This window comes from Meles meles, chromosome 4, assembly GCF_922984935.1.
Source record: "Meles meles chromosome 4, mMelMel3.1 paternal haplotype, whole genome shotgun sequence".
NCBI lineage: Eukaryota > Metazoa > Chordata > Mammalia > Carnivora > Mustelidae > Meles > Meles meles.
The window spans coordinates 115955645-115978275 of record NC_060069.1 but is presented as its reverse complement, the minus strand read 5'-3'; the positions used below and the strand labels follow the sequence as shown (position 1 = coordinate 115978275).

General features: G+C 35.9%; 1 protein-coding gene across 1 annotated transcript in view; it reads right to left on the bottom strand.

Annotated features, from left to right (window-relative positions):
• Positions 1–22631, bottom strand: part of DCBLD2 (discoidin, CUB and LCCL domain containing 2) — a 96277-nt gene that overhangs the window by 42813 nt on the left and 30833 nt on the right. Inside the window, exon 3 of the mRNA XM_046003482.1 lies at positions 1292–1429. Coding sequence (XP_045859438.1) covers positions 1292–1429 — 138 coding nt within the window. The remainder of the gene's footprint in view (positions 1–1291; positions 1430–22631) is intronic.

Genomic DNA, 22631 nt, shown 5'->3' with positions numbered 1-22631 from the left:
CTACACACATATTAGAGTTAGTCCTTGTAACCAATCCACAGAGGGTTACAGAAATGAGATGACTGGCCAGCAATCACCTGGCGAGCATGTGACATCGGCAGGGATGTTCCTCCTACAACACCTTGCTGCCTTACTTGCCCTGGTTCTGTGGGAAACATTTTCATTTAGTGTGATGTTTACAGTTTCTTTCTTTCCATTATTCCATCCAAATAAGTCTTCTTTCTCATTCTCTCAGAGCAATTTTATTAGCTTTCCCACTTTGTACCATAGCTCAGAAATTAGGAAAAAGTAAGCCTTTCTTCCCACAGAACAGCTGCTTCTCTATCACATACTACATAAACTGCTAATGATACCTATCATGTTTATCTCGAACCCACCAAAGCTGAAAAAGAATAGCTTGCACTGCCCTCAGTCATTCTCAGTGCGCAGAGCATTCTCACACGTAGAAGGTTCTCAATTTTCTCATTTATATAACATAAAGTAACAGCTTTTTAAAAATTTTAAGTTGTCAGCTTAGTTAAATCATTGTTTAATATCAAAATAATCATCTATTTTCTGATTTAAATGATTGCTTTGTCTGACATATCCTTGCATTAGGAGCACTTCCTAAAACTTTCCTACCACAGTGCTCTTAATTGCAGAGGAAACAAATCCATGTCACAGTAGCCAAAATTCATGAGAGATTTTATTCAAGTCTCCCATTTTATTTTAGAAATTCAAGTAAATTTTGCATTCTATTCCACTCAATAGCCTTGCTTTTAATTTCTCTCCTTGGCACTATCAACAGTAACAATATAGCCAGTATCTCAGGTTTATTTTGCAGCATCTCAGACAGCATTCCCAAGCATACTCCTGGTGGAGTCAGAATCTATTCTTTTGAGAAGAATGGTAATGTGGTCTTTAACACAGTACTATGAAATGGTAAGCTGTGGATAATGAAACTTTATATTTATATGCCACATTTCAGTAACTGACAGATTTTTAAAAAGTTATTGTCATTTGTGTTCTAATCTTATAAAAGTGAAAAATCAGTATTTCCTCTACTGTGGAAAGGGAAGTATATGAAACTTATATAATTATTAGTATATGGAATTTATAAAAAATTAATATACTTCTAATTTTTAGAATTCTGAAACTGAACTAATTTTATTCGTAAAATTTATATATGTTATTAACTGTTTAGTCTTTCTACTCTATTCTAATCTCAAATAACAAGTACTAGAAGAAACATTTCATTTTTATTTTTACAAATTGTAAAATGTGGAAGTTGTGATATAAAGTTGAAAATTACCTTGTTTCTCTATAACTGAGTATGAGGCCAAAAATCCTCGTCCAGAAACATGGATCCCACTCATGAACAGCACTGTAATTTCATTGCTTTTTGATTCAATTGAATGGTTCATCTGCAACCCCAGACCACAGTATTTGCCTAGGAATGAAGAAAAAAAGATATTTGGTATGACTCTCATGAAGCCAGTAATATTTACTATGTAGGTAAGAGCATCAGAAAAATATACCAAACTGGACATTAAACAGAAAATGACAACTAAAATGTTTAGTGATTAAAAAAATCACATTACTCTGAAGAAAAAAACAGCCAAGCAATAACTGTAAATAATTCAAAAGAAAAAAATGGTATAAGCATCAGTGATCTTACAAAGTTCAATTTCTTGTGAAAGACATTTCTTGTACACTCTTAGAATACTGAGGAATTAAAAAAAATTATCTTAAAGCATTTCATGCATGCAGGTGGCTCATAAACAAATGTATAGTTAATCAGTAATTTTCCTAACATACTTCCCACAAGGTACCCCTAGATTCCTGGGCTTAGGGTACCTCTTAAACCTTTTGCAGACTCCCCTCAATTCTTCTTCCAAGGATCACTGAACTTTAAGTCAATCCCTTTAGGTAATCATGCCCAGTCCTACAACTTTAACTATGCTCTGACAATTCACATACACCTCTACCCAGAGCTTTTTATTGAACTTTAGGTGTATATATCCAACTGCCAACTTTTTTCCTTTAATGTCTAATAGACATAAAAAGCATATCCTCAATACAGATTAATAAAAGGGAAAAAGAAATTAGAGCAAGATTTCCACCAATAACTAACAAAAATGCATTTTTAAAAAAATTTTTATTTACTTATTTGACAGAGATCTCAAGTAGGCAGAGAGGCAGGCAGAGAGAGAAGAGGAAGCAGGCTCCCCACAGAGCAGAGAGCCCAATGTGGGGCTCGATCCCAGGACCTGAGCTGAAGGCAGAGGCTTTAACCCACTGAGCCACCCAGGCACCCCAAAAATGCATTTTCTTAAGTGCTTGGAAATCTAACAAATTCTGAATAAAGAATAACATTCCAAAAATGGTTTTGCTTGTGGTAACATCCTTCTAGAATAAGAATAATGTGTACTTCCACAAACACCATTTTCAAGAACTATGTATGATTTTGTGAATAAAATATCCTAAGCAATCAAGAAAAGCCCAACAGAACTGGTATGGGAGTTTAACAATGTCACAGGATCAATATAAAAAAATCAATCATATTTCCACATACTTGTCACAAATACTCTGAAATGAAATTTTTAAAGCTTATAACAGCATCAAAAATATTAGAATATTTGGGATAAATTTTTAAAGAAGAAATTCAAGGGATGCCGGGATGGCTCAGTCAATTAAGCATCTGACTCTTGATTTCACCTAAAGGTCATCTCAGGGCTGTAGCATCAAGCCCCCTGTTGGGCTCTGCCCTGTGGTGGAGCCTGATAAAGATTCTTTCTCTCTGCCCCAAACCCCACGCTCATGGCACTTAAAAAAAAAAAAAATCAAAACCAGTACACTACAAAATAGAAAACACTGCTGAGAAAAATTAAAGGAAAACTAAATAAAATGGGAAACAGACCAACTTCATGAAGTGAAAGACTCGATACTGTTAAGATGTCAGTTCTCCCTACATTGATCTATTGATTCAATGTAATCCCTATCAAAATCCTAGTTCTTTTTTTTCTTTTTAGAAATTAACAAGTTGAGGCTAAAATGTATATGGAAATGCAAAGGACAGAACAGCCAGAACTGTGTAGTGAAAAACAGTTGAAAGACTACTATAACCTGACTTTAAACTTATTATAAAACCACAGTAATCAAGACAGTGTGACACACTGTAACAGCAAATCTAGATCTATATCTAAATCTTTATTTATGTTTATGTCTACACCTGTATCTCCACATATTTCAGTAGAGCAGAACAGAGTTCAGAAATAAACCCACATATGTATGTGGTCAACTGATTTCTGACAAAGGCATGAAAGTAATTCGATGGAGAAAGGATAACTCTTTCAACACATATACTAAACCAGATGGATCTAAATATGCAAAAACAAATGAACTTAGAACTTTACTTCAAGTCAAAATGGATCACAGACCTAATTATATATAAGAGCTGAACTTATAGAACTCTTATAAGAAAACACAAGAGAAATCTTTGTGAATTTGGGTTAGGCAAAGAGTTCTTACATCCAACACCAAAAAGCAAGTCCATTAAAGAAAAAAAAATGAGTAATTTGCACTTAATCAAAATTTAAAATGTTCCCTCTTCAAAAGACACCAGTAAGAAAATGAAAAGACACAACACTGACTGGGAGAAAATATTCACACAACATTAATCTGATAAAGAACACATATCCAAAATGTGTAAAGATTTCTTACAACTCAAACAATTTCACCTTATAAAATGGGCAAAAGATTTAAATAGCCACATCTGTAAGGTATTATTTATTTTGAAAAGAGAGAGAAGGAGAGCATAAGCAGGGGCAGAGGGAGAGGGAGAAGCAAGCTCCCCGCTGAGCAGAAGACCAACAGAGGGCTCCATGCCAGGACACTGGGATCATGGCCTGAACTGAAGGTAGATGCTTAACCAACTGAGCCACCAGGTGCCCCAAACAGCCACGTCTATAAAGAAGACCTACCAAATGGCAAATAAATACATGAGAAGATGCTCAAGAGCATTAGCCATTAGGGAAATTAATATTAAAACTACGAGATCTCATGACACTCTCACTGAAATGGCTATAATCAAAAAGACTGTTAATACCAAATATTGGTGAGGATGTGGAGAAACTGATATCTTCAAACACTGATGGTAGGAACTGTAAAATGGCATAGCCATTTCTGGGAAGCAATTTTGTAGTCTCTTTTTCTTTTCTTTTCTTTTTTTTAAAGATTTTGTTTATTTATTTGGCACAGAGAGAGAAATCACAAGTAGACAGAGAGGCAGACAGAGAGAGAGGAGGAAGCAGGCTCCCTGCTGAGCAGAGAGCCCAATGCAGGGCTCGATCCCAGGACCCTGAGATCATGACCTGTGCCAAAGGCAAAGGCTTATTAACCCACTGAGCCACCCAGGCATCCTAATTTGGCAGTTTCTTAAAAAGTTAAAGTTTGTATGTATTATCTCACACAATCCAGCAATTCCATTTCTGTTATTTATCCAAGAGGAAAGAAACTACATGTCCACAGAAGGGTTATTCAAATGGTCAAAGCACCATTACTCATATTTGCCCCAAACAAAAACAACTTAATTGTTTATCAACAGGAAAAAAATATGGTATATATTCATACAAAGAACTACTACTCACCAAAAGACAGAAAGAAACTAATGATATATGCAGCAACATGGATGAACCTCAAAAACATTATGCTAAATAGAAGAAACTATTTATGATCTTTCTAGAAAAGACAAAAAAATTTAGAAATAATAGATCAGTGGCTACCTGGGACTGGAGGTAAAGTGGGAACTGACCACACATGGGCACAAGGGAACTTGCGACAGAGAGTTCACTAAAACGTGAACTCACATTTTAAAATGTGATATTGCACAGCTATATAAATTTACTGAAACTCATCAAACTATGCATTTAAGATAGGTGAATTTTATGGTATGAAATAATAGCTCAATAATAAGGTTTTCAAAAGAAATACAAACTTTGAAACAATGTATTATCAGAGACAATCAAGTGTTTCATGCAAACAAACAAACAAACAAAAAAAGTCCATAGAGTCAGAGCAGAAAATGGCCTTCAGCAATCTATTCCAAGCTGCTGACAGCTGAAAAATCTGAAAATCAAACACTGGTGGATTGTCCAAAATAACACTACTTGTTAGAGGTGAAATCAGTATAGAATCTGGGTCCCCCATTTTGTCCCATGCTTTTTTCTTCCACACACTACTTCCCAGTAATGGAGTTGACACTTAGGGCTGCAAGGGAAAGTTTAATAACAGCATGATCTCCTCTGTAAATGATCTGGGGTAGCACTTGGCAACCTCTAGTGTCTGCAGTGGTCTAGCTGCTGTCTCCTTTCCACCCAGAGCAACAACACCCTTGTGTTTTTTCCCTCATCATCCAGCAATAATCTCGTTGCTTAACTAAATTAGTAAATGCTTCAGCTTGTCTTTTTGTATAAACCATCATCTTGTAATATTACTTTTGTCCTAAACTGAATTATTTAAATCTATGCTACCTTAATTTTGAGATAATTGCTAAAAGCCTACTCTTTCCATTTCACTCTAAAACCGTTTATTGAATCAATATTTCCAAAAGATCACATATAAGCAGAAGTGTGACATTCAGCTGTACCTTAAAAATGAATTTTCCTTTCTTTTTTTAAAGATTGTCTCTGAGAGAGAGAGAAAGAGAATAAGTGAGGGGAAGAGCAGAGGGAAAGGGAAGAACAGACTCCCTCCCGAGGATACAGGCCAATGCAGCAGGGTTCTATCGATCCCAGGATCCTGAGATCATGACCTGAGCCAAAGTCAGATGCCCAACTTATTGAGTCGCCCAGGCATCCCCAAAATGAGTTATTCTTTACAACTGTTTTTTCTCCTGCCAATGAAAAAGTACTATAATTGTTTTAAACACATTTTCTAATTTTGTATGTTTTATGTATTAGATCTAAGACCAGGTAATTCTTTGTTTTTCCTGGAAAGTGGAAATGATTTAACCCTAAGGCCATAACTGACAGTTGTCAGTTAAAACAAAACCCCCAAATTCTAAAACATCTAACACTGTCTATAGATTTATACACTGAGCTTTTCTTTCAAGACGTAATTCTCCAAAGCTTTATAATTTCTGAATTAAGAAAATTAGCTTATGTATGTAATAATTCTATAAAAACTTTTAGGATGAGCAAAGTAACTAGTTTGTTCTGAGAATAATTTCAGGCCCACATATGAATAGAATAACATACAAGATGTAGATATCATATTTCATTCTATGTATCACTGTGTTTTATTTTTTAATTCTTTTTAAGATTTTATTCATTTATTCCACAGAGAGAGACACAGCAAGAGAGGGAACACAAACGGGGGAGTGGGAGAGGGAGAAGCAGGCTTTCTGCCAAGCAGGCAGCCCGATGCAGGGCTCCATCCCAGGACCCTGGGATCATGATTTGAGCCAAAGGCAGCCACTTAACAACTGAGTACCCAGGCACCCCTGTATCATTGTATTTTAGATTATTTTTTCCCCTCAACTTGGAAAGGTAAGTTCAATTTTTCTGTCCTCCAGTCAGATTTGCCTGACATAAAACTGACAAAGAAAAGCCCCTCAAACAAATGTTTACCTTGAGGCACAGAAAACTACAGAAAGCATGCTATTATGCCTTACAGTGAACTATATTTATAATCTTAGCATAACTTTTTTTGGAAGATTTATTTATTTATTATAGAGGAGGGGAGAGCTCATACACACACACACTCGAGAGGGAAGAGGGGAAGCGGGGGAGGGGGAGACAGAATCTCAAGCCGACTCCACGCTGAGCCAGAGCCCCACTCTGAGATCATGACCTGAGCAGAAACCAAGAGCTGGACACTTAACTGCCAGAGCCACCGCAGAGCCCCAGCTTAACTGGTTTTTAACTGGCAGTATGGCTCTTCCATCATTATACAGAACTTTTAGGAAAAGGTTGCAATCAAAAAAGTAACAACCAAAAGAACTAATCTAAAAATAACAACGAATATACTACATTTATAAAATTAAAAAAAAAAAAAACTTAATTTGAAAGCCAAGAAGATTCAGTCTATAACTTCTCGACTTATTTAGCATTTAATAAATCAATACCAAACATCAAGGCATGTGCATAAGCACACACACTGTCTTAGGTAATAGGGTGTTCAATATATGTCTTTGCTCATCCTTTATTTCTTTAAAAACACCTGTGGAGGAGCTCCTGGGTGGCTCAGTCATTAAGTGTCTGCCTTCAGCTCAGGTCATGATTCTGCATCTGGCTCCCTGCTCTGCAGGAAGCCTGCTTCTCCCTCTCCTACTCCCCTTGCTTGTGTTCCCTCTCTCCCTGTCTCTCTGTCAAATAAATAAATAAAATCTTTAAAAAACAAAAAAAACATAAAACAAAAAACACCTGTGGAAAAGAAAAGGCTTCCTAGTCCTAAATATGGCATGCAATTTAAATAAAAATTAGTATTAACTTTAATAATAAAAATATCAAAAATTTTAACAATCAAGCAAAATAACACTCAGAAAGTCCTATAACAGTTACTATCACATACATAAAAAGAAGAGAGGGGCGCCTGGGTGGCTCAGTGGTTTAAGTCTCTGCCTTCGGCTCAGGTCATGATCTCAGGGTCCTGGGATCGAGCCCCGCATCAGGCTCTCTGCTCAGTGGGGAGCCTGTTTCTCCCTCTTTCTCTACCTGCCTCTCTGCCTACTTGTGACCTCTCTCTCTGTCAAATAAATAAATAAAATATTTAAAAAAAAAAAAAAGAAAGAAAAAAAGAAGAGATGATTAAATCTTCAGACTTTTTTCAATACTAAATAACTACAAAACAGACCGGTAAATAGAATAAATATTAAACAGTTGTTTTTGAATAAATATTTTCAAATAATGACTTAACATTAAAAACTGTAATATAAAATTGATGTTATTCCACATCTTACCTTAAATATAAAATATCTGAAATTCTATAATTTGTTAGCAAAGCCAAATGTGTGCAGAGCCAGTGCCCATCATATTAAATCATAAGGCCAAATGGGAATCAGTAAAGGCAAGAGAAGTTTTATCAACTAGAATCTCTACATAAGTCAGTTAACACTTGTAAACGTGAACAAGTTTCATCTGGGTTCATCAGCACTAGCTGTTCCTTGTCACTTAAGGATGGACGTATATGTGTGATTTTATCACAAGGCTGATTAAGTCCCTCAATACAAATAATGACTTTTCAGATACTCTTAGGTACAAATGAAAAAAATCCTACTTAAAGAATATTATCTTGCCAGGCAAAGTTGTCTTTACAAAAATATTATCATGTATACTAATGCTAGGAAATTCCAAATTATTAGACTGAATATGGAAATACTCTAAAAAATTTAAAAAACTGACAAAAATATATTCTCAAAATAAAACAATGTTTTAAAAAGTTTGTCCAGCCCTTCAATATGGACAGAATAATAAAGGTATTTCCTATTAGCAAGTACACAGCTTACTCCTGTTTCTTCAGTCATTTGGAGTTACCTTGTCCTCTGAAATGTGAATAAATTCAATCTGTGGTAGAAATAAAACTTTTTAAGAAACTACTTTCTGTGAAACTCAAAAGACAGTAAGTGCTAAAGAACAAACTATCTCAATTTAAAAAAAAAAAAGAAAAAGAAAAAAGAAGAGTACAGTGGCTAACTTCGTAGGTGCTTAAGAGAGCTCAATATATACCAGATAAACACCTTCCCTCACATCTTATTCCCAGCCAAAATGAATGTCTCTCTCCTCACTTGGTTTCATCAAAACCCTTTCATCAAAGGTGGGATTATACAAGTAATGCAAGCACTTAGCAAAATACTCTGGGGAAGGACGAAGAAAATTCAATCCCAGTCTGGCCAATGTTTCTTTTTTTTTTTTTTTTTTTTAAAGATTTTATTCATTTATTTGACAGAGATCACTATAGGCAGAGACACAGGCAGAGAGAGAGAGGAGGAAGCAGGCTCCCTGATGAGCAGAGAGCCCGACACTGGGCTCGATCCCAGGACCCTGGAATCATGACCTGAGCCGAAAGCAGAGGGTTTAACCCACTGAGCCACCCAGGCGCCCCTGGCCAATGTTTCTTAATCTGGGCAACATACTAGTTACTTCTTCACTATCATTTTCCTAGTTTGGCCATTCAAAGGTACTCCTAAATCAACATAAATCATTTAATTGTTAACAATTATAGGTTCTACTGACGGCTCTCAAACCGCAACAATATGTCCAGAAATTTCTCATGGACAAAATAAGAATTTTAAAAAATAGTATATGGATATATATACACAAAGTTATAAATAAAAAAGTCAATCATGTATTTTAATCAATCACCATAAGATCTATGAAACACTGATTTTAGTCTAAAAGAATCCAAGTGCCAGGCAAATAAAAATGTTTTTGAAAAATCATTACCCTTAGGAAACTAGAAAAACAAATTAAATCCACAGTAAGAAGAAGAAAAGATAGGGGAACCTGGGTGGCTCAGTGGGTTAAAGCCTCTGCCTTCAGCTCAGGTCATGATCCCAGGGTCCTAGGATCGAGCCCCACATCGGGCTCTCTGCCCAGCAGAGAGCCTGCTTCCTTTCCTCTCTCTCTGTCTGCCTCTCTGCCTACTTGTGATCTCTCTGTCAAATAAATAAATAAAATCTTTAAAGAAGAAGAAGAAAAGATATTAGGATTAGAGCAGAAACCAGTGAAATTGAAAACAAGAAATCAATAGAGAAAATTAATAAAGCCAAAAGCTGGTTCTTTGAAACAAAATTCACTAAGCCTCTAATAAGGCTAATTAAGGAAAAAAGAGGACACAAATCACTAATATCAGAAATGCAAGTGTTGACACCACTATAGACCCAATGGTCACGAAAAGATAATAAAGGAATACTATGAACAAATCTATGTTCAAAAATTTGTTAACCTAGATGAAATGAACAGGTTCCTTGAGACACACAATTTGCCAAAACTCAAAGAAAAAGAAATAGACAATCTGAGTTTTTATTTTATTTCTATTTAAGAAATTGAATCAATTAATAATCTTTCAAAAGAGAAAGAACCAGGCACAAATGGGTTCACAGATTATCTTTACCAAACATTTAAGGAAAAGTTACACCAATTCTCTACAATCTCTTTAAGAGGACAGAAGCAGGGGAATACTTCCTAACTCATTCTATAAGGCTAGCCCTACCATAAAACCAAAATCAAAATACTATGTAAATGAACACAGGTCATTATTCCTCATGAAATAGACATAAAAATTCATAACAAAATATTAAAAAATCAGGGGTGCCTGGCTGGCTCAGCTGGAAGGAACAGTATGCAACTCTTAATCTTGGGGTTGTAAGTGTGAGCCCCATGCTGGGTGTAGAGATAACTTAAAGATAAAAATCTTTAAAAAAATATTAAGACATAAAATCTAACAATGTGTTAAAAAGAATTATACACCATGATCAAGTGTGATTTACCCAAGTATGCAAGGTATGTTCAACATTTTAAAATAATGTAATCCATCACATCAACATGCAAAAAAAGGAAAGTACTGTGAACAAATCAATAGATGCAGAAAAAGCATTTAACAAAATCCAATATCCATTCATGACATAAACTCTTAGTGAACTAAGAATAAAGGGGAACTTTCTTAGTTTAATAAAGAATATTTACAAAAAAACCTATGCGAATATCATATTTAATAGTAAGCTTTTCCAGTAAGATCAGAAATAAGGCAAGAATGCCCCCTCTTACTACTTCTCTTTTACATCATACTAGAAGTATAAGTTAACACAGTAAGACAAGGGGGAAAAAAAATACCAGATTGTATAGGAAGAAATAAAACTGTTCACAAATGATATGATTATCTATGTAGAAAATCCAAAAGAATTGAAAAAAAAAAACAAAAAAAACCCTCCTCTATTAAGCAATTATACAAGGTTGTGGAATACAAGGTTAATGCATAAAAGTGCTCCCCTATATAATGACGATAAAAAACAGGAATTTGAAATTAAAAACATAATACCATTTACACTAGCAGCCCCCAAAATGAAATAGGGGTAAGTCTAATAACATAGTGCAAGAACCATGTGAGGAAAACTACAATATTCCAAGAGTGAAATAAATGGAGAAATGTTCCATGCTCAATGACAGGAAGATAAAATACTGTCAAGATGTCAGTTCTCGCCCACTTCATGGATTGAATGCAATCAAAATCAAAATCCTAGCAAGCTGGGATAATTGGATATTTGTATGTAAAAGAATGAAATTAGACTCCTATATCATACCACTCACAAAAATTAACTCAAAATGGATTAAAGACTTAAATATAAAACCTGAAGCCATGAAACTTCTAGAAGAAAACATAGGTTGACATGGGTCTTGGTGATTTTTTTAATATGACACCTAAAGCACAAGAAACAAAATAAAAGATAATAAGAGGGTCTATATCAAACTAAAAAGTTATACAGCAAAAGAAACCATCAACAAGGTGCAAAGACACCCTATGGAATGGAGATAAAAATACTGATCCACCATTTATTTGTTAAGGGGTTAATATCCAAAATATAAAGAATTTATATGACTCAAAGCAAACAAAAACAATGATAACAACAGCAAAACGCAATTAAAAAGTGGGCAAAGGACCTGAACAGGATTTCTCCAAAGAAGATAGAAGAAAGGCCAACAGGTACCTGAAAAGTGCAATGTCACTAGTCATTAGGGAAATGAAAATGAAAAACACAATAAGGTATCACCTCATGTCTCTTAGAATGGTCATCATCAAAAAGGTAAGAGCAAATGCTGGTGTGGATTTGGAGAAAAGAGAACCCTGTGCACTGTTTGTGGGATTGTAAACTGGCACAGTCACTACAGAAAACAGTATGGAGGATCCTCCAAAAAAAATAGAACTACCATTTGATCCAGCAATTCTATTTTTGGTAATTTATCGAAAACAAATAAAAACACTAACTCAAAAAGGTATCTGCACCCCTACATTCATAGCAGCATTATTTATTTATTTATTATTTATTTATTAGATTTTATTTATTTGGTATATAGAGAGAGATCACAAGTAGATAGAGAGACAAGTAGAGAGAGAGGGGGAAGCAGGCTCCCTGCTGAGCAGAGAGCCCACGTGGGGCTCGATCCCAGGACCCTGAGATCATGACCTGAGCCGAAGGCAGAGGCTTAACCCACTGAGCCACCCAGGCGCCCCATAGCAGCATTATTTATAACAGCCAAGATATGGAAACCCCCTAAGTGTACAACCATGGATGAATGGATACATATACATGCAACAAAATATTATACAACAAAGTATCATTAACCCATAAAACTCAAGGAAATCCTACCATTTGCAACAACAATGATGAATCTTAAAGGCATTATGCTACATGAAGTAAGTCAAAGAAAGACAAATACTGTATGATCTCACTTATATGTGTAATCTAAAAAACCACCACCAAACTCACAGAAAACAATATAAAGCTTATGGGTGCCAGAGGCAGACACACTTATGGGTGGGTTTGGGGGAACGGGAGATGATAGGTGTTCGTTGAACCTACTGCAGTGATCATTTCACAGGATATGTAGAGGAAACCATCATCCTGTATAGCTTAAACTTATATAGTGATGTATGTCAATCATTTCCCAATAAAATTGGAAGAAAAAAATCCCAGTGAGTTATTTTGCGGCTATCAACAAAATGATTCTAAAGACTATATGGAGGGACAAAATACCCAGTATAGCAAATATAATATTGAAGAGAAACAAAGTTGGAGGAATGACACTACCCATCTTCAATATTCACTGTAAAGCTACAATAATCAAGACAGTGTGATACTAGTGAAAGCACAAATAGATGAGTGAAAAAGAAGAGAGAGTCCAGAGATAAATCTGACATAACATGGTCAGGTGATCTTTGACAAAGGACAAAGGCAATACGATGGGGCAAAGATAATATTTTCAACAAACGGTGCTGGCACAACCAACCAGCCATATGCAAAACAATGAACCTAGACACAGACCTTATACCCTTCACAAAAATGAATTAAAAATGGATTACAAACCTAATAGTAAAATGCAAAACTGTAAAACTCCTAGAAGATAACATAGGCAAAAATCTGAATGACCTTGAGAAGGATGAGGAGGACCTTCTTAGATAGGACACCAAAAGACAGGATACATGAAAGAAACACCTGATAAGGTGGACTTCATTAAAATTAAAAACTTCTGAGGGGGGTGGGGTTATGGACATTGGGAAGGGTATGTGCTATGATGAGTGCTGTGAAGTGTGTAAACCTGGCGATTCACAGGCCTATACCCCTGGGGATAAAAATACATTATATGTTTATTAAAAAAAAAAGTAAATAAAATCTTAATTAAAAAAAATTTTAAAACTTCTGCTCTGGAAAGACAATGTAAAAAGAATGAGAAGACAAGACACAAACTGGGAGAAAATATTTACAAAATACACAGGTGATAAAGGACACATCTGACAAAGGACTCTTACCTAAATATACAAAAAACTCTTAACATTCAATAAGAAAACAAACTGAAATAAAAATAGGCCAAAGACCCTGACAGACACCTCACAAAAAATACACAGATAACAAGAATATACAAAGGTTCACTATATTACATGTTATCAGGGAAATGTAATTAAAACAATGAAATATTGCTATATACCTATTGGAATTTAGAATGGTTGAAACCCAGAACACAGACAACACTAAATGCTGATGAAACTGTAGAGAAACAAAACTCTCATTCATTGTTGGGGAAACAAAACTGGGGATTCTTTTTTGGGATTTCTTACAAAACTAAAAACTCCATCGTACAATCCAGCAATCACATTCCTGGATACTTATTCAAAGGAGTTGAAATTTTAAGTCCATAGAGAAACCTACACACAGATGTCTACAGCAACTTTATTCATAAACTGCTAAAGCTTGGAAGCAACCTGGATGTCCTTTAGTAGGTGAATGGATACATCCAGATGATGAAATATTACTTGATACTAAAAAGAAATGAGCTATCAAGCCATGAACAGACATAACAGAACTTTAAATGCACATTACTAATTCAAAGAAGAGAGCCTGTAAAGACTGCATATTGTTTCATTGCATTACATCACCTTCTGGAAAAACAAAACAATAAAAAGATCTATCTACAGTAGAAGACAATAAAAGGATCAGTGGTTGTCAGACATTGGGGGAAGAAGGATAAATAGAGCACAGAGGACTTTTAGAGCAGTGAAAATACCGCAATGATTACACGTCACACATTTTTCAAACTTACACAATGTGCAACACACGTACACACACATTAGCCATCAAGGAATGCAAATCAAACCCCAGTGAGATACCACTTCGTACCCACTACAACATGAAGAAAGATCAGGATCTGGAAAAACTGAAACCTACTATACTGCTAGTAAATGGTGCAGTTGCTATGGAATAGTCTGGTGGTCCTTCCAACGGTTAAACATGGACTTACCATGTAACCTAGCAACTGTACTCTTTGGCATATACCCAAGAGAAATGCAAACATATGTCCACAAAAAGACTTGTAAACAATAGTTCAGAGCAGCATTATTCATAGTAGCTAAAAATTACAAACAACACAGTCAGTATCCTGGAGTTCTCAGGATAAACTGTCATGGAGATATGGTGATAAATCTGAAAGAAAGAACGATCTAACCCTTTGGAAAGAGAAGATTGAGATCTGGAGTCTGCTTAAAAAAGAGAAGTAGTGCAAGATAGAAGTGGATCACCTGGGGGCACCTGGGTGGCTCAGTGGGTTAAGTCTCTGCCTTCGGCTCAGGTCATGGTCTCAGGGTCCTGGGATCGAGCCCCTCGTCGGGCTCTCTGCTCAGAGGGGAGCCTGTTTCCCCCCTCTCTCTGCCTGCCTCTCTACCTACTTGTGATCTCTCTGTCAAATAAATAAAATCTTAAAAAAAAAAAAAAAAAAAAAGAAGTGGATCACCTGTATGGAGTCCTGGGTGCAGAAGAGGGTTTGGGTGCAGGGCTGTGAACCCCCTCGGAAATGTGAACCACAGTAGGGTGTGAGGAAGGCTCGGTGGAGAAAGTGGCTAAGGGCTCCAAGTGCGCTCCACAGAACATGGAGGTAAGAGCCTCAGGAAACATGGTAGGGGCTAAAACCAAAGATCTCTGAGATCATTCTAAGTAGATAAGCCACAGGATACGTGACTCTTTTCTTTATCATGGAAACTTAGGTTTCCAATTTTTCCATACTTTAGATAATGATATAATAGATTTGTTTACATGTACAACTTTATTCCATACTTAAAATAATTATCAAGGCCAGATATTTTTGAAATCAAATTACAGGGGCATGTTGCTTTTAAACTAACTTATACTTCTACCATCAATATAGAGGTTATTTCAAGGCAGCCCTTGTATCACTCTTTTTCCAGTGTATAAGTACTTTAAAAAAATCTATAAACTTTACAAAAATTTAGAATAACAAGAAAATAATAAAAAACAATAATCATTCTCACATAATCCTATTAGACCAAGATAATAGCTAATACCACTTGGGAGGGTACCTTTCTCAGCCTCAGCTCTCTCCATCTGTTAAGTAAGAACAATAGTGTTTACTGTCTACGCTTATAAGTCATTAAATGAGCATAAATGTGTATATAGGGTATTTACACATATGCACAAGCACAGTAATACCTAGCTCTTCATTCATCCTATTCATGCACTCTCTGTGACTTTAATATAAACTATTCCTACTAAAGTGCTTTGCAGAAAGGCTGTATCAATTTATTCTCCCCACCCTGCCCAGTAGTATTAGAGGTAAAAGAAACTGGTAACCTGTTTTTTTCTTAATCAGTGAAGGTGAACTTTTCCAATGTACTTAGTTTTAAAATTTCCTCTAGTGTGTGATACTCTTATGCTTCTAGAGTATTTTCTTACCAGGATCCCTGCCTTTAAAAAAATTGTTTAAACTATCTGTACATTGCATATATGGTAAGAGGGAGATTTTCCTGGGTTGGCCTGACCTAATTAGTCAGGCACTTTAAAAACTTTCTTTTAGTGCTTTCTCTGGTTAGTCACGTAACTGGAAATTAGATAGAGAAATCCTTACTGGGCTAGAAGAAGAAGAACATCTACATGGTAAACACTCCATGCGGTCTGTAGGAACTGAAAACAGTCTCTGATCAATAGGTAGCAAGAAAGTGGGGACCCCAGTTTTACAACTACAAGACAGTAGCAGTAGTCAGTGAGCTTGAAGAGAACCCTCAGCTTCAGATGGGAACCACATCCCCAGCTGACTACCCTGATTTCAGCCAGGCAAGACATGTCAAACCAGACTTCTAGTGTACAGAAACTGAAATAATAAATTCTGGTATTTTAAGCTACAGGGTTTGTGATAAGATTATAAAACAACAGAAAGCTAATTCAGCCAGAAATGTACTTTGGTGTATCAGCATGTGTCATTTTATTGCGCTTTGCTTTATTGTGCATTGCAGATAACTCACTTTTTCTTATGGGTTGAAGGCTTGTGACAATCCTGACAAGTCTGTCGGCACTATTTCTCAGTCATTGCTCACGTTGTGTCTCTATGTCACATCTTAGTAATTTTTCAAGATTTTCATTATTGTTACATCTGTTATGTGATCTGATCACATCTGTAATCTGATGTTACTCACAATTGCTTTGAAATGCCATGAAACCCACATGACTGGCAGACTCAATAAATGTTGTATGTGTTCTGGCTGCTCCATCAAACAGCCATTGCCCGTCTCTCTCCTCCTCCTCAGGCCTTCCTTCACTCTGAGACACAACAATACTGAAATTAGTCCAATTAATGACCTTCAATGGCCTCTAAGCATTCATGTGAAAAAGTCACATCTCTCACACTTTAAGTCTTAAATCAACAGCTAGAAATGACTAAGCTTAGGAAGAATGCATGTCAAAAGCTGAGATAGGTTGAGAGGCCTCTTGCGCCAAATAGCCAAACTGTGAATGCGAAGGAAAAGTTCTTGAAGGAAATTAAGTGTTACTCCAGTGAACATGTAAATGATAAGAAAGTGGAATAGCCTTATTGCTGATTTGGAGAGGGTTTCAGTGTTCTGAAAAGATCAAACCAGCCACGACGTCCCCTTAAGCCAGAGCCTAACTCTCTTTAAATCTGTGAAGCCAGAGAAAAGGGAGAAGGCCAATTGGCTTATAAGGTTTAAGAAACCATCTCTAGACCATAAAAGGTATTAAGGTTACCATGTGTTTTTCAAAGTCTATTAACCATACTTTTGTTGGATGATGAACAGCAACAAACCTTAGAAGTTGTTAAATGAAAATATTTTGTATTTAGAAGAGAGGAGAAATCCCTCTGATTTGAAATAGATTAGAACTGGTATTAATACTGCCACAAAACTTAAGGAATCTGATTTATGTTGTCGACTAAATGGAAGATCTAGAAACCTCTAGAGAGATTTGCCACTGAACAACACTTCCCTTACAAATTCACAACTTAAAAAGACAAGGGGTAGGGGCGCCTGGGTGGCTCAGTGGGTTAAAGCCTCTGCCTTCAGCTCAGGTCATGATCCCAGGGTCCTGGGATCGAGCTCCGCATCGGGCTCTCTGCTTGGCAGGGAACCTGCTTCCTCCTCTCTCTCTCTCTGCCTGCCTCTCTCCCTACTTGTGATCTCTATCTGTCAAATAAATAAATAAAATCTTTAAAAAAAAAAAAAAAAAAAAAAGACAAGAAGGGGGTGGGGAGTTATTTGCTAGAGCAAAAAGCACATCAACTGTGTCCACCTCCAACAGATACAACAGATGGCAATGGAATTTGCTCAGGGAAGATCACTCTTTTTTTTTTTTTTTTTTTTTTTTTGGGAAGATCACTCTTAATTTGCAAACAGATTTAGGCATGGCTTTTTAGTGCCTATGTACAGAAGCACTTCTAATTGCAAAAAGAAAATTCCAAATTTGGAACTGTCAAAGTCATTCATCAATAAAGTGAGCCCCTGAATATCCAGGAACTGAAAGAGGTATGCAGCGAGAATTCAGTGATAAAACTAGACAGGCCCACTGCTGCCCTTAGAAAGCTGAGTGTAAGACAACACAAACACATATTTGGAGCCCCTAAAACACAAAAGAGGCCCTTTTAATACCCAGAAAATGTTTAGAGAAGAGACTATCACTAGGTAATGTCCATCAATACAGCTTCTTTAAGAGGCAGGCTTCAAGAGTGAGATGGAATTGTAGAAGCAGCCCTCTGACTTACAGTGATTTCATGTTCTCTTTTTGAATGACTAAGATGCCTTCCCATAATGATCCTGCTTATATTGTGACTAACAATATGATGTTTTAGGCTGGATTTAGCATTACATTTAAGTGCTTCAACAAAAACTTACCTAGATAGGATAACCATGGGAGGGTACAGATATAATTTCATTTTAAAGAATAGGCTATGAAGCACGGCACTTTTTATGATGAGCACTGGGTGTTGCATGTCAATGATCAATCACTGAATTCTACTCCAGAAACCAATACTGCACTGTATATTAACTACATAATATTTAAACTAAAAAAATAAATTTTAAAAATAAATAACAAAAATAATTATACTCAAAAAAATAAAATGTACCCATATCATAAATAAAAAATAAAAATTAAAAAATAAACAATTAGTCTATTGGGTATATATCTAAAAGAACAAGTAACAAATATTTACTATCTTTAAAAGGAGTAGCAATGGGGCGCCTGGGTGACTCAGTTTGTTAAGCAGCCACCTTCAGCTCAGGCCATGATCTCAGGGCCCTGGGATCGAGCCCCACATTAGGCTCAATGCTCAGCGAGGAATCTGCTTTTCCCTCTATTTCTGCCCTTAACCTCTAGCTCATGCGTGTGCATTCTCTCTCTCAAATAAATAAAATTCTTTTCTTTTTTTAAAAAAAAGTTTTCATTCTGTGTTCATTTTTTTTAAAAAATAGATTTTACTTATTTATTTGACAGAGAGAGAGAGAGATCACAAATAGGCAGGCAGAGAGAGAGGGGGAAGCAGGCTCCCGGATAAGCAGAGAGCCTGATGCAGGGCTTGATCCCAGGACCCTGAGATCACGACCTGAGCGGAAGGCAGAGGCTTAAACCACTGAGTCAGCCAGGTGCCCCTCAAAATCTTTAGAAGTTTTTTTTTTTAATTAAAATACAAAATAAATAAAAGGAATAACAGTATCACCAATAGTGGATTTACCTTTTCTTTTTTTTTTTAAAAAAGATTTTATTTATTTATTTGACAGACAAGAGATCACAAGTAGGCAGAGAGGCAGGCAGAGAGAGGAGGAAGCAGGCTCCCCGCTGAGCAGAGAGCCCGATGCGGGGCTCGATCCCAGGACCCTGAGATCATGACCTGAGCCGAAGGCAGAGGCTTCAACCCACTGAGCCACCCAGGCATCCCTGCCTTTCTTTCTAAAAGACAGTGGTGACTACTCTAAAAGTGTATTCTTCTTTATTATAAAGTCATTATGGATTTTTATTTCAGGGGAATATGGCTACTTCACTGTTTTGGTTTTTTTTTTTCCATGAATAAATGACAGATGCAGTTATTTGTACATTTAAAAATTAAGTCCATATGGGAAATGTACCTTGACATTTTTACATTTACTTCCCATCTCATACAAAAAATTAACTATGGATTGGCTGAAGATATTATATACAGAAAGGAAAACAATAAAGCTTTTAGAAGAAAATCTTGGGAACAACTTCATGACCTATGAGTGGCAAATATTTTTAAAAAGAACACAAAAAATGGTAATCTTAAATAGAAAAAAATTAGTAATTGTGAATATTAAAATTAAGTTAAACTTAATGTCTGCTTATCAAAAGGTACCAATGAGGGAGGTAAAAAGAAAAGCCACAGAAAAGGAGAATAAATATCTTAATATATACTCCAAAGAACCCATACCAGAATACAGAAAGAATTCCTACAAATAAAAATGATCACTCGATATACGAAAGAATGCATAAAAAAAATCAACATTTCTCATAAAAGATACTCAAATGGCTCACAAACATAGGAAAAGAGAACAGTATCATTAGGCATCAGGGAACTGCAAAGCAGAACAACAATGTGTTATCAGTACACACACACACACGAATGGTTAAAATGGCAAAAGTAGAGACCAAGGAACTGGACCTCTCATACACCTGTGGTGGGTATGAACTAGTACAGCCACAAATGCATTTGTCAATATCTACCAAAGCTGAACACATGCACACCCAGTGACCCAGCAACTCCTCGTCTAGAAATAGAATTGTACATCTGCATTCACCAAAAGGCAGGGAAGAACATGTTCACAGCAGACAATGATAGCTAAGAGCTGGTTATATGGCAGATGTATCTTAATTTCCTTACTGTTAGAAGTTTAGATTGCTTCCAATTTTTCAAACAGTGAATAATGCTGGAGTAAACATTTTCCTAACACAACTTCTTCTATTTTTTAAGTATTTCCTTAAGAATGATTCTTAATATATACTTCCAGATTGCTAGGCAGGTGAGTTCTACCAACTAAGGGAGCCTTTAAAAAAAAAAAAAAAAAGTACCAATTTCACCATACCCATGACAACAGATTAAAAAAAATTTTTTTTTAATTCAATATTCAAGGAGGGAATATACTTAGTTTTAAAAATTTGCATTTCTTTGATTATAAGCACAGTTGCCTCCTCTAATAATATCTTCTAGAATGGCAGGTTGGACAAAAGAGCACACAACTTTTTATTACTATCCATCAAGGGCCTTGATGGAAAATTTTATAGTATTTATATGGACAAAATATCCACAGAATAATAACAATTTTCCCCATCAAATTTTACTTAGTGGGCTTCCCTTTTCTCTTATGAAACTTATGTTTTTAGGGTTTGAAGACTTATCTTCTGGAACACCACAAACTTCTGGACAGAAGAGAATGTCATTATTCTGCTTTTATTTCTTAATAAATACTTTTGAAAAGGTAGTGACTCAAGGCTTTGGCTTCTATTAAACTGACAGCTTCTTTTTTGATAGCTGGCAAAATTTCTCATACCAAGTATACTAATGTAAAAAAGCAATGAGTCGCAACAATATGTAAACTTCAATAAAACCAGATGTGTTGTCAAGCATCACAGGTGAGACATACACAGCATACCATGAAATTTCTTTCAAAGCCTTTTAGAAAAATAAATTTTCACCACTTAGGAAATGTCAAAGCTTTTAAATATTTCCTATAAATGCCCACAAATAAGAATTCTTGGATACGACTGTAGAAATTAAGTTTATCCAGTTGAATGCTGCCGAAAAATAATAAGACAGTTGTCAATTCCTCACTGACCTGCCTCAAAACAGTAGAAGAAACATTTTAAAGTGGTGACATCATTTACAGAGACAAAACTTCAGTATTTATTTTCTCTTCTAGGCCACAAACCAGCTTGACTATTCCAGGACACAAAGATTCACTAAAGTCTTTTGAATAGTATTTGACTTATGTACTTTGCAATGCAACAAACAACTTCATATGATACTTTCTCATTAGGACAAATCCAAGTTTAATTTAAGTTCCAATCAATCCTTCTCATGAAAAACCATCCACAGTTAACCAATGTCCTTTCATGATGAACAGATAAGATGCCTTTAGCCTTCCTGACTACACGTTTTCACAGGCTAGGACTTTCTTACACAAAACTCTGTGGCTTTTACATCTATCATTCAAGATACCTACAATCATTATGTATCACTTCTTCAATTCCTGACTAAGGAAAACTATTCTAAACGAAAAATGTTAACGATGATGATAGTATTATAATACCTTTAAGTCTTTCAAATGAAACTGTACTTACTGCTTTAAAATGACATAAAATAAGTATTTTTTACAAAGACAACTTTAAAAAAAAAAACAGGAAGAAACTCAAAGAACAAGAAATATTCTACTTTTACTAGGATCATGGACCCCTAAAGCACAGCAATAGATTTCATAGAGTCTAGAAATAACCTAAGTGGTAAAAGACCCACTGGGGAGAAAAAGATGATCAAGATATCCCATGTACAGCCAGAAAATACCAGATTAAAAAAAAAGTCCACTGGTAGATGAGAGTACTGACTTCAGAGAAGGAACTTAAGAGCACAGAAATCTTCAACAGCACAATTTTGGAAAGAAAACACTTCAGGAGGAGAAGTAGGTTAAGAGTAATAGAGAAAGGGGCTCCCTGGTGGCTCAGTCAGTTAAATGTCTGCCTTTGGCTCAGGTCATGATTCCAGGGTTCTGGGATGGAGTCCTGCATCGGAATCCCTGTTCAGTGGGGAGCCTGCTTCTCCCCCTTCTTGTGCATTCTCTGTCAAATAAATAAATAAAATCTTCGGGGTAAAAAAAAAGAGGACTACTTTGGAAACTGTACTGTAAAGGGGAGAACAAAGCAAGAGGGGGAAATTTAGAGTCCTGTAAGAACCCCCCCCAAAAGTTATATAACTCCTCCCCCACTACAACCTCTTCTCCAAAAAAGAAAATATCTATGACACTAACAGAAGAGTGCTTTCATGAACCTACCACAAACTATAAAGTAAACCACTGCAAACCACTACCTCTATCCCCACAAATATCTAGACAGTCTTTATCTACTTAAAAAATATGTAGTATAA